This window comes from Lissotriton helveticus, chromosome 7, assembly GCF_964261635.1.
Source record: "Lissotriton helveticus chromosome 7, aLisHel1.1, whole genome shotgun sequence".
In the NCBI taxonomy this organism is placed as follows: Eukaryota; Metazoa; Chordata; class Amphibia; order Caudata; family Salamandridae; genus Lissotriton; species Lissotriton helveticus.
The window spans coordinates 1,438,541,612-1,438,554,472 of NC_136068.1; the positions used below are offsets into that span (position 1 = coordinate 1,438,541,612).

At 44.2% G+C, this 12,861-nt stretch overlaps 1 protein-coding gene across 2 annotated transcripts in view; it reads right to left on the reverse strand.

Annotated features, from left to right (window-relative positions):
- Window positions 1-12,861, reverse strand: part of LOC144770341 (uncharacterized) — a 142,108-nt gene that overhangs the window by 44,855 nt on the left and 84,392 nt on the right. For both annotated transcript variants that reach the window (XM_078654792.1, XM_078654793.1), the window contains exon 4: window positions 11,826-11,948. In XM_078654792.1, coding sequence (XP_078510918.1) covers window positions 11,826-11,948 — 123 coding nt within the window. The remainder of the gene's footprint in view (window positions 1-11,825; window positions 11,949-12,861) is intronic.

The following is a 12,861-nucleotide window of genomic DNA, read 5'->3' on the forward strand; positions in this document are numbered from 1 at the left end:
CCCCTCTAAAATCTCGCTGCTGTAAGGGCACCAACTCTGCGCCCTGGTTCAATGATAGTTTAAAAGTTCTGAAGCAGGGCTGCAAACATGCAGAGAGAATGTGGAGACGAGACTATACAGAAACTCTTAAGGAACTCTGGAAAAATAAAGTTCGGGAATACAAGAATCTGATTAAAAAATCAAAAACCGAATATTACTCCTCCATGATTTGTAACTCCTCTAATAGCTCCAGAAATATCTTTAATATACTGAACAGTGTTACCAAACCGGATTGTGTAAAAAACTCCATTGTCCCGTCGCAAGATCTTTGTGACAACCTTGCTGTTTTCTTCAAAGAAAAAATTGACATCATTATTAAGGATTTAGAAGTCTCACCAGACTCTATCCCTCCCCCCGATCTGAGACCGAGACCCCCAGCGAACCAGCCAGCATTGCCTAACCTGGCTTCAAATTATCTTCTACTTGAATTTCCATCTCTCACGTATGAAGTCTTTTGTACACTAGCAAGAAAGATTTCCTCTGGGTCTCCCTTAGACCCTGTTCCACATAAAATATGGAAGGAATTTGAGAGGGAACTTTTTCCTTCCCTTCATGTAATCTGCAATCAATCTCTTGCGACTGGGACTGTTCCTGCTCAGTGGAAGCGGGCGTTAGTATCTCCTCTGTTAAAAAAGCCCTCTCTCGATCCGGACTGCTCTAACAACTATCGTCCCATCTCCCTGCTGCCATTCCCAGCTAAAATTGTTGAAAGCTGGGTTAGTAACATCCTCTCTAACCATCTGGAATGTTATTAACTACTTGACGTCGATCAATTCGGTTTCCGGCCTGCCCATGGAACCGAGACCGCCCTAATCACCGCTATGGACGAGCTTCAGAGGCGCGCAGACAGAAGGCAGGCAGCGTTTTTGATCCTGCTTGATATGTCTGCCGCCTTTGATACTGTGAACCACGACATTTTATTGAAGCGGCTACTTGAGGCGGGAGTAAGAGGATCGGCTGCACAATGGTTCCAGTCATTTCTGCAGGACAGGCAGCAGGCGGTGTCTATTCCCCCCTATCAGTCGGCTTTCACCTTGATCTCGCATGAGGTCCCCCAGGGCTCTGCAATTAGCCCAATTCTTTTTAACTTGTACCTTAGACCGCTGGTCACGTTAATTAAAAGTTTCAATATTAAAATTGTCAACTACGCCGATTACATGCAATTGATCCTCTCCCTGGAGGGAGAAGACTCTACTTCAGCGGAGGTCTTCCACAATTGTCTGCGTGACACCTCCCGTTGGCTAAGGGACAACTCCCTTCAGTTCAACGCAGGAAAAACGGAGGTACTTTTTAGCGCTGGTACTAAGATTCCTCGGCCACTTCCAGATAACTTCTGGCCCCCTGAAATTGGGAACATACTTCAGCCGGTGGAAACAACTCGTAACCTTGGGGTTATGCTGAACCATAAACTCAGTATGGAGACGCACATCCAAAAGACAACTGCTTGTTGCTTTGCCATCCTCCGCTCCCTAAGGAAGGTACTGCCTCTCCTTCCCACTCATGCACGTGCCCAAGTGGTAAGATGCACCATCCTTAGTCGACATGACTATTGTAATGCCCTTTTGTTAGGATCCCCTGGGTTTCTGCTGGATAGGCTCCAGAGAGTCCAATCAGCAGCTGCTAAACTGGCCTTAGGGCTCCCTAGAAGAGCAAACGGATCGTCCTCACTGAGCAAACTCCATTGGTTACCGGTAAGGCAGAGAGTACAATTCAAAGCCCTATGCATTACGTTCAGGGCGCTTCATGGAATTTGTCCTGCCTCCCTCCAATCTAATTTTGCCTGGCAGCTCCGCTCCTCTGAAGCCAAGCTGGTAGTGGTCCCCAGATTCAAGAAGGTCAGATCCGGAGGCAGATCCTTCGAGGTGGCAGCGGCCAAGCTCTGGAATACGCTCCCAGCCGACATTAGACACATCTCTGAACTTCTCCCCTTTAGGAGAAGGATTAAAACTTGGCTCTTTCCCAAGACAACTGTTTGACATCTCCCGCCCCTGCCGCTTTCACTTTCCTGCCCCCAATGGATTCAGTCAGCGCCAGGATGCCTGCAATGGTGACAGTTGCGCTTAACAAATGCCTTAAATAAATAAATAAATAAATATCTAGTTCCATGAGCCATTCAAACACAAGGATAATAAAATCAGTGGTGTACATCGCCTAACGTTAAAAACATGATCCCGGTGCAGCTACTACGTACGTCTCGATGTGTGGGGAAAGTAGTGGGTACGAGTGAGATAGAAAAATCATGCGCACGAGGAGAAAAGCGAGATCTCAATATTATGAGACGGAGAAATACCTGTAAATGGCGTTGTACGTGTTCTAAAGGGAAAAAACAATCAAAAAGGGGAAAATGACAGTCAGCGATCATAGAAGACATGATTGCCCAAGAACCAGTTGTAAGCAAAGTCGCGGGCAGCGAGCAACTCACCGGGTGAGCTCAAGTTATCGGTGGTCAATCCGGAGGATGGACGTCATTAATACAAACGTTAATCGGGTATATTCCGTAGAACAGTCTGGTACGACTGAGGATGGTAAACTAAGTGGAGTGAAAAAACAAGCCGGTTTGTCACAGTGTAGTGACGCTGAAGATATGGAAATGTGGATCAGGAAAGCTAGGTGTGTACAGCCATGCAATCATGCTCTTACCTATGGTAACGGGTTACAGTGAGGCTCTGTTCGGGATGTGTCTTCGAGGGGGCAGTGCTCCTCTGTGAATGTAAGAAGTACTTCTTCGAGGTGGTGCGCATGCGCCGCATATCAGGAAGTGAGTGTATACATGCTAGAAACTAGAACGCTGACCGTAATGTGCGAGCGGAATAGGGATCATGTTTGTACAAGTACAAATTCTAAGGGACAGCAATATAAAACCAGGTAGTCATGTTTTTGTACAATGGTTTGGTGCCTATGTCAAAAAACATTGTGACATATTACAACCTCAGGATTGTACACTCCTACAAATGGCTTGATTGCTAGTTCAAATGTCTGTTGGTGACAAGAGATACATCATGTGTACATGGTGTGAAAAAGACAAAGTGTGATTATCTTAAAATGGAACAGAAAGTGTCCATGAGAAAGCGCTGAAAAGGAAAGGAAGCAAGACTGCTCTGCGCAGGTGTAAGACAGCAAGGTCACAGTAGCTAGCGTGAAAAGGGTTTGGCTGGTATCAGTCTAAGTTCTCAGGGATCTAGCTAAATATTGTAGTTCCGAATCAATGTTCTGACCGTATTTCACAGTATGCAAACGCATAATCCAGGTTGCTTCTAGTCTGCGTAGACGGAGTTCTCTATTTCCTCCCCGTATGTTTGGTTTGGCAGTGTCAATCCCATAGAATTCAAATTTCTTGTGTGTGGATTGGCTGGCACACGTTGCTATGTGTAGAGCCATGGGATAACGGGGGTCTTGCTGATGCATAGCCCTGGCGTGTTCTCCCATGCGATCTTTGAGGGGCCGAATTGTGCTGCCCACATACTGAGTATGGCATGTACATTCCAGGATATATACAACGAACTTCGTGTTGCAATTTATGTTATCCTTTATTTCGTATTTTTGTTTGTGGTAGCCTTGAAAGTGTTTGGTGTTGTTTTTTGCCCATTTACATACACCGCAGCAGCCACAATTGTAGAATCCTTTTGTGTGTGGAGTAAGCCACGTATTGGGGTTGTTTGTAGGCAGGACCGTAGGGCTGAGCCTATTTCGTAGTGTTTTGCCTCTTCTGTATGTGATCTGAGGTCTGGAGCTGATGCAGGGAGACAGAGTTTTGTCAGCCAAAAGGATATTCCAGTGCCTGTTGATACTTTTTCTAACTACAGGACTAATGTTGTTATAGTCCATGATCAATCTTGTTTGCGGGTTCTTGACAGTCGATTTAGTTTTCACTAGTAGAGTGTTGTTACGGTCCAGTTTCTTGGCTCTTTTCACTGCTTGGTTCACAACTTGTTGGTTATAGCCACGTTTGTGGAAGCGTGTTCGCATGTCCTCTATGCAATTGTGTAATTCTCCATCTTCGCTACAATTCCTCCGTGTTCCGACACATTCGCCGTAGGGTATAGTGTCTATCTGATGTTTGGGATGCGATCTGTCGGCTCTCAGGATGGAATTACATGGTCTCTTTCCGGAATATATTCCAAACCCACAACTGATCATACAGTTAACAACTATGTCTACATTGGCATTCTCTATTGGAGTGGATCATTAATACAAGTAAATAATGATGTGACAAACTGGGCCTACGGCTTGCAGATCCATTAAAGCAAGCTGATTCCCTTGTGTGTCAGCAGTAGTTAATATGCAGGAGTTACATGGACGTCCCAATAGTCTTTAGCATGAGATCATAAGCTTAGGGTACAATAGTGCCTGCACCCCAAGCATTTCCAGATCTGACAAATAATATTTTCTGGAAGGACCTTGTGTACACAAATAGCACTTCATATTGAGATTAGGTGACAGCTTGAGAAATTGGTGCCATGCAATGTTACATGTGCATACATGAGTACAAATTTTTACATACTGATTCTTGCTGGGTTGGGAAAGCAGATAGAACGAATGGGAGAAAGGTGGGTAGAAGGAATAGGAGAACCACACTTTCTCATAGAGGTAGCACTAAGCATGTTAATTCGAAATATATTACATACTGCCCTTGTTATAAAAAGTATTTTTTTAAATGATGAAAATTTTGTAAAACAAAAAGAAAAACCTGGCCTGTAACACTACATTACACAAGGCCTCATGTTTTCATTCACTATCTATCTCAGTATAATAATCCCTTCTTCATTCCAATGGGCCATACTTATACTTTTTTAGGGAACAGCAGACGGGAGTAGAAGACAAGCAGGGATGAAGCAGATTTTGAGGGAATGGCAAAGAATGTAAGCTATAATGATGGGAGTGCAAAGGCAGTGAAAGGGAGATAATAGCAAAAGCGAGAAGAAAAATTACAATCTAGTGCCACTCCCTTCTGTGTAGCAAGAAAAACAACAATACTGGGACATGAAACCTTATTCCAGTTTTTATGAGTCTCTCATATCTCTAGTAAAACCACCTGGATGAGAAACAATAACAGAGATCTTGTCATTATCACAACCAATGGCGGAATGTGTGGATGATTCTCTCAAACCAATAACTGGAGATTTTGAAACATATCTAGTGGACACTAGAGTCTTCTAGGAACAACAACAAAAATTACATTTTAAAGATAAAGTATAATCTTATTTAAAATAGATGTAATACATCTGATCCCTATAAGGAAGGTAAAGGGGCAGTAGAATGGATACTGCTGCAACTAACTGAACTAAGAACAAAGCAAGCTATTCTGCTACTTTTTAATACAACTGTTGAATGCTGCCCTCTATTACCACTGTATCCAGTTCTAATACTAATTCTGTCTACAAATGAGAGGAAAAGCAAAGGGCACAAATATAGCATGAGCTACGCGATCATCTATACATATTATTTTGTAGGGAAGGAGACGTTGATAAAGGGAACATCAAAGGTCTTATGGCACAGACATTACATTAAGGATATTTTGGGCAATTGTTTAACAATGTAATCATCAGATTGCTACATATAAAATTTACGATCAATACAGGTGATCCATTTGTTCACTGTCAAGAAGTACTATTTGCAAGGGACCAGCTGTTTAATTAAAATGTAAAAGATCAAACGGAAAAATTACTTACATTAATAAGTACTATGATATCTAGCAAGATTACGACACTACTGAGAAAACACTGGCAAATTATTGAAATGGATTAATCTTTGAAAACACTATTCAGAAAACAACCATTAGTTGTACGTATTCATGGAAGGAATTTAACAAAAGCTCTTATTGGGGCTGAAAGAAAAACTAACAAAGAAACACAATAACGATTTTCAAAACAAAAGTATGGAGCCTTTCAATATCTCACAAGTGGCCACTGCAATAATATTATTATGGGACACGTATTACAACATCCTCAAATTAAACACTCGAGAGAGGAATACCCAAAAAAAACCATCAAAAAATGTTCGTGTGAATCATGCTGGGTTGAACAAACTCCATTAGATACAAAAACATGCTGGTGTAAACATGAATTGAATACTCGTACACAGAATAGGTGAATTGTAAGAGTAGGCAACCAGGTGCAATTATGGAATCAACTGGCATTGTGGACCAGCAGGCTAAATACATTAGTGCAAAGAAGGATAAACGAGAATAAAAATGTAATGTGTTTTCCTAAATTAGATGATGCTTGTTTAATTTATCTAGAGACACAGATGATAAAAACCTAATGATAAAAAATGGTATTCAGACACATGCAGGAAACACCGTTTTGAAAGACCTGAGGGGTTGTAGGATAACGGAAGTTGTGAGGTCCTCAGTAAAGAATGGAAGCAGAACTAGCACAATAATAATTCTAGGTAGTAAAATGAAGAGTAGTAACAGGATGGATTATCAAAGAATAATCTTAAACATCATTAACCGGTGCAGGCAAGATTTTGAGCACACTCAGAATGTTATGCGACCTGAATGAACGTAAACAAATGTAAAATGACTATAAGAGACTGTGGTTTTGTGTCTCGCGATTAGAAATGTATTAAAAGTGTATTTTATAACATTGTAGTAGGAAATTCATAATGAAAATATAAGTCAATATAAGAGCAGGTATGAGATGATTTCGGTAGATTCATCAGTGGTGGGATTGTTAGTAAATGAATAACTCAAGGAAGTGCGATATTTTATATGTTAAATTAATGGGTAAAACATATTTAAAGACAAATCCCTGATAAAGGAGACAGGGTGAACTCAGAAATGCAATGAATTTGTAAAATGTATGCAAATTCAGTATTGATGATTTTCATTTAATGAAAACAATGTAATGGATTAAAAGAAGGGTTTACGTAAAGGGGATCAAGAAATAAATTCATCTGAAGGAAAAGCCAACTGGTGGAGGCGGCCAGAGGTTAAGACAAAATAGACTCCTCATATTAATTCAAACAAGGATAACTAATGTGGCTAATGTTTGAGTGGGTCAAATTGGAAACAAGTAATTAAATAAGTGTGGAAAAGGGGCTAAGAAGGAAAGACAAAAATGTGTGATGGAAATTAAATTAAAGAAAAAACAAAGACAAAACTAACGTACGGAACCAAAACCTGCTTTTGCGGTACTTATATTAGTATTTCAGTGTCTAGGAAGCAATACATAGAGGAGAAATTCACTTCTCCAAATAAATGGCAGACTCAACAAATCCCTGGAGTTAGAAAAACGAACTGAATTTATGACAACAGTTTAGCTTTCTTTAGGCAAAAACTGAAAATCTAGCTACCTATGAATCATAGACCTATAGGAAATCCCCTTCCTCCAAACCCTCTCAGCAATTTTTCTACCAATTCGTAAGAGTAATAAAAAATCTAGTAAGCAATTTGTAAATCGATTTTTCAAAACGTTAGAAGTTACCTATTTTTAATACTGGAGGATGCTGGACACTCCAGTAATATATTACACATTATCTTATTTCAATGTGTAAATTTAGGGTTCATAAAAGTGGAGTAAACTTGAAAAAGAAATAGCACAAGGGACAAATCGTAACAAAGAGGCTAACTCCCCAAAGCTATCCCACCAGAATGTTACACAACGCTTTTGGAAGGGCAACCCATGAAAATTAATTTTGATTTCACAAGCATTTCATTGTAGCCTCCTTTGCACAACTGTCAACAAATGTGCTAATCAGTGTCAAGAGTGATAGTGGGGTGTGATCGACAACCCACTTGCTTTTACAGCGGCCCCGGGCTGCTGACAGATTTTTTTTTTTGTAAAACTCTTTATTCGTGACTGTGGCAGGGTGGTATACATTACTGTACATAATCACATCAAGTTACACATCAGTCTTTTCCATTTTCCTTAACAGGACCTTTACATAACATATCTTTACCAACATGAATCGTTTTCCTCATCCAATCTCGGAGTAGTTTCAGTGGTGAACTCAAAACATCAAAATCGTGGCTTACATAATATGCTAAACCCCAACTGCCCTCTGTCCCCCACCCACCCCCCTCCCGTCTCCTGGTTGTCCTTTCTCGTACACTCTACATTTCGGGCCAATGTATCTCAAGATATCCGGAAATAGGTAAAGGTTCTAGGCTCGGGCCGGCCCCTGTGAATGGTACTGATGTTCGTGGGCCCCAGCCGCCCTCCGCTATATGTATGTGTTCACCCCTCCGGGTCTCCCGCACCATCCAGATCCACCGCTTCCAAATCAATCATCATTAAGTCCCAGTCCTGTGCTATGGGGTATTTGCGAAGGCCCTTGTTCTCCTCCTCTCGCAGCGCCGCGGATTCGGCCTTGCCCCATTTCAGCAAGTCAGTCCGCCACATGTCTACCTGTGGGGCCCTGGGCGATTTCCATCTCATAGTGAGCACCCTGATTGCCAGTACGAGTGCCAGATCCGTGAATTTCAGTTGTGCTTTGCGTGTTTTGGGTCGTTTTCTATTCCCGATCAGACAGGGTAACGCCCCCTCAGGGATCTGGAGCGCGGTTATGGAGTGTAGCGTGTGTTTGATCGTCCCCCAGTAAGTATGTAATTTCGGGCATGTCCAAAGCATGTGGAGGATATGTGCTTCATCTTGTCGACATCTCGGGCAGCAATGTGCGGTGGTAGGGAACATCCTATGAAGTCTCTGGGGTGTGAGATATGCTCTATGGAGAATCATGGCCTGTATGAACTGAAACTTAACATTCCTAGACACTCTTCTATGGTGACCCAAAATTATTTTCCACTCCCCGTCTGTTATGTTTTCCCCCGAGTCCTCAGTCCAAATCTCCTTAAGTGCGGTGATCGTCGACGTCACATGTTCTCTGATACCAACATACAGCCATTTCACCAGATGTCCCCCCGTGCCCATGTAATGTAGGAGGTGCACTAATTCGTGTTGTTCTGGTTTCGTACGGTGCGGAGCCCAGGCCCGCCGCACGAAGTGCGTCACTGAGGCGTGTAACATGTATAAGCGCGGAGTCGCCCCCTTGGTCTGCACAAACGAGACGTGATCCAGCATGGTATCATCCCCAAACAAGTCTCCCACCCTGTCCACCCCGGCCTCCGTCCAGTGACGTAGTCTGCGTAACGTTAGGGTCCCCTGTGGTGTCGGGAGTCCCAGTAGGGGTATGTTGTCTGCATATGGAGAGGTCCCAGCCGTGTATGACAGTGCTTTCCTCCAGCAAGTCAGAGCCACATGCAGGAGGGGGTGGCAGTCTCTGGGAATCCTAGCATTGGGCAATAGGAGGGAGTGTAAGTCACCACGTGCTAATTTGTCCGCCGTGAAAGCTATCTCATGGAGATCCCTGCCCGCCACCCATCGGGTCAACCATTGGAGCTGGCTGGCATAGTAATAACTCCGCAGGTCCGGCACGCCTAGGCCTCCCCGTCTGGTGTGTAGTTGCAGTTTTTTAAGGCTGATTCGTCTTCTCCCCGAGCCCCATATAAGGGTGATCAGTAACGTATTTAGTGCGGTGAAAATTTGTCGCGGGAGCAGGACCGGCAGGTTTACAAAAAAATACAGTATGCGGGGGAGCAGGACCATCTTCGGGACCGCTACTCGTCCCATAACTGATAAGGGGAGGGACGTCCAGAAGCCTATACTGCTTCGTAAGCCAGTAATGGCCTTCCGGATATTACCGTCAATTTGGGCCTCCGGGTCTCTGTATACATTTATTCCGAGATATTTAAACGTGGTTGGTGCCACTTGGATTTCACAGGCGCCGAACTGTATGTGGGGGGGCTGTTGTCCATCCCGGAAAAAGAACCCTAAAGACTTTCCCGGATTTATAGCCAAGCCAGATATGATCTCGAATCGTCTGAAGATAGACGCCAGGTGTGAGTGGTCCCCTCTCAGGTTCCGGAGGAACACTAAGATATCGTCGGCATATATAGAGACCATGTGGTTCGTACCCTCCACCGGTATGCCCTCCTCCCCAGCCCTATTGTGGAGCGCAATGGCCAGGGGCTCCAGTGTCAGAACAAACAGCAGCGGCGACAGTGGGCAGCCCTGTCTGGTGCCCCGGTGGACTTCGTAACTGTCAGATGTGTGTCTGCCCGTGCGCGTTCTAGCGGTCGGGCCCGTGTACAATAGGCGGATCCATTTTATGAGGGGCTCTGGGAAGCCAAAGCGATGCAGGACTTCGAACATGAAGTCCCACGTCAGGGAGTCAAACGCCTGGCGGAGATCTAGGGCTATACAGCCAGCGTGTGGTAAGGTATGAGGGGTAGTCGTCATAAGGGCGTGGAGGCGTCTCGAATTTTGGGAGGTACTTCTCTCTGGGAGGAAGCCACATTGATCAGCATGGATCAAGCCAGGGAGGTGGTGCTGGATCCGCATGGCAATAGCCTTACTAAGGATCTTATATTCCGTGGCGAGCATGGATAGGGGCCTGTAGTTACCCACCTCTAGGGTGTCCCTACCGGGTTTCGGGACAGAAATCACCAAGGCCTGCATGGTGGTGGCCGGGAGATGGCCAGTCTCGTATGCAGTGTTATATATTTTCTCCAGTACGGGGGCCAGCACGTCAGCATAAGTTTGATAGAACTCCCCTGGCAGGCCGTCCATGCCCGGGGTCCTGCCTCGGTTAAGTGTGTGAATCGCTGTCTTTATTTCGTGCTGTGTGATAGGCCCAGCTAGGGCCGCTTTGATTCCCGGGGCCAACCTTGGGAGCGTGAGCTCGTCCAGGAAGTCTGCCATGTCGTCTCCAGCCCCTACAGGGGGTGGAGCATAGAGGTTCTCCAGGTGAATCTTAAACACCTTGTTAATTCCTAGCTGTGTATGCACTTGTTCGCCTGCTACGTTTCGGATAGCCGTGATTGTAGGGCTCTCTGGGGCATCCCTGACCAGTCGGGCAAGTAAAGCACCAGATCTGTCCGCCTCCGCCTGTTGGCGTTTCAGGTATGTCGTATAGTCTATCACCCTCAGGGTCTCCAGCAATTCAGCATGCTCAATGTTGCACAATTGCAGATCAGCTTTCCTGTCGGGGTCCTGCCTTGCCGCATTTTCAAGGTCTCGCAAGCGCTTTTCTACTTCGCATAATTTATCATGGATTTCCTGTCTAGCTCCCACTAGTCGGCCTATAGCAGCCCCCCGAATTACAGCCTTCATTGCATCCCATACTATTAGGTTCGAGGATGCCGAGTCCCAGTTTGTGGCAAAGTAGTCAGTCAAGGTGTCAGCTATATGTGATCTAAATGGGCCATCCTCGAGCAGCGTGGGATTAAGTCTCCATGTAGGGACTGGCGAGGGTACTTTTCCCCAGTGTAGATCAAGTGTTAGTGGTCGGTGGTCTGAAAACGTTTTAGCCAGGTAGTCCGATGTGACGCATCTAGCCGTGATGGAGTTGGAGCACACAAATCTATCTAATCGGGTATGTAGGTTGTGTACGGGGGAGTAGCATGAGTATTCCCTGTGGGTTGGGTGCAGTGCACGCCAAGTGTCCACCAGCCGCCAGCCCTGGAGCCATGTCCCAAAAGACTCTGATAGTTTCTGTATTCCCGCCGCCTGGAGAGGGGGGTGTGATCTATCAAGGGTCACATCTAAGATCATGTTCCAGTCACCCGGGCAGCTGACAGATAACTGTTACATTTTCCTACAACTAGCAATCATGGATGAAAGTCTTTCCAAAATGTGCTAGGTGTTTAAGCTCTCAATTGCCCCCTACACTGGATTTTATGAGAAGCCTAAAAGTCCAAGCGGAGACCTTTGACCATATCAGCAGGACATGTTTAGATAATGCTGAACTTCTGAACATCGCATTTCTAAACATAGCATTCTCACCTGTGCTAGGAACAGTATTGGTTTTAGTGTTCCCCGAGTCATGCCAGCCTCTGAAATCTTCCTCCTCCTCTTCCTCCTGCTTAATCCGCAATAAAATGTCAGGACTGATGACAGGAAAACAAGCTATACAGAAAAAACACACAAAATTAGACATAGTATGATTATGCAAGATATATTTTAACATTAGTACATTCAATAGCTGTAGAGAAAACCATTACATTCTAGATCTAATTTTCTAAATAAAAGATCATTGGGTCACGCCCATTCTCCATGACCATTGTGGGATGAAATAGGAGGCATGTAGGTACTTTAGTTGAACCAAGTGGAGGCGGGAGGAGATAACGAGTAAATGGGCCCCATCACGATGTCCCACCAGTCATCAATGTCTAGGGAGCCAAGCCAATCCTCTCATTTAGTCTGAAGGGTTGCAAAAGAGTTTGGGATGTTGATGACCTGTGATCTATATAGACACAAATAGCTGCCCAGGCCCATTGGAGGTACAAGGACCCAGGATTCAAGCAGGTTATATTCTAAGCAGCTGCGGTTGGTACACTGTCAAAGTATTGCGCAACTGCAACTATAGAATTGGGTTTTATGCTGTTCAATTTCATTACAAGACCGGAGGCTACCATTATGCATACAACTTTTAATGCAGACCCAAGCAGCTGCATACATCACAAAGCAAGTTCCATATTAGAACATTAGAAAATAAATAAAGAGCACGAGCACTAGGCAATCAGCCTCTTTTAAATGTGGCTCCAAGCAGATAAGTTCATCTTTTGTTCCCTTCACTGATTGTTATTGATGGTTTTTATAATATACCTGGTCATACTATTACTTATTTACTGATTCTATGCCCTTATTTATTGTACACATTTGCTTCTCTTGACAGCATTTAACACTGTTTTTTCATGCTCCGTGATTTTAATCCCTTGATGTGTCTTTCTGCATTCTATTTCTTGGTTAATGACATAGTAGCATTGTTTTAGTACTGATCTATTTTAATGACGATGTCATAATACCTCTTTTGCGGTGA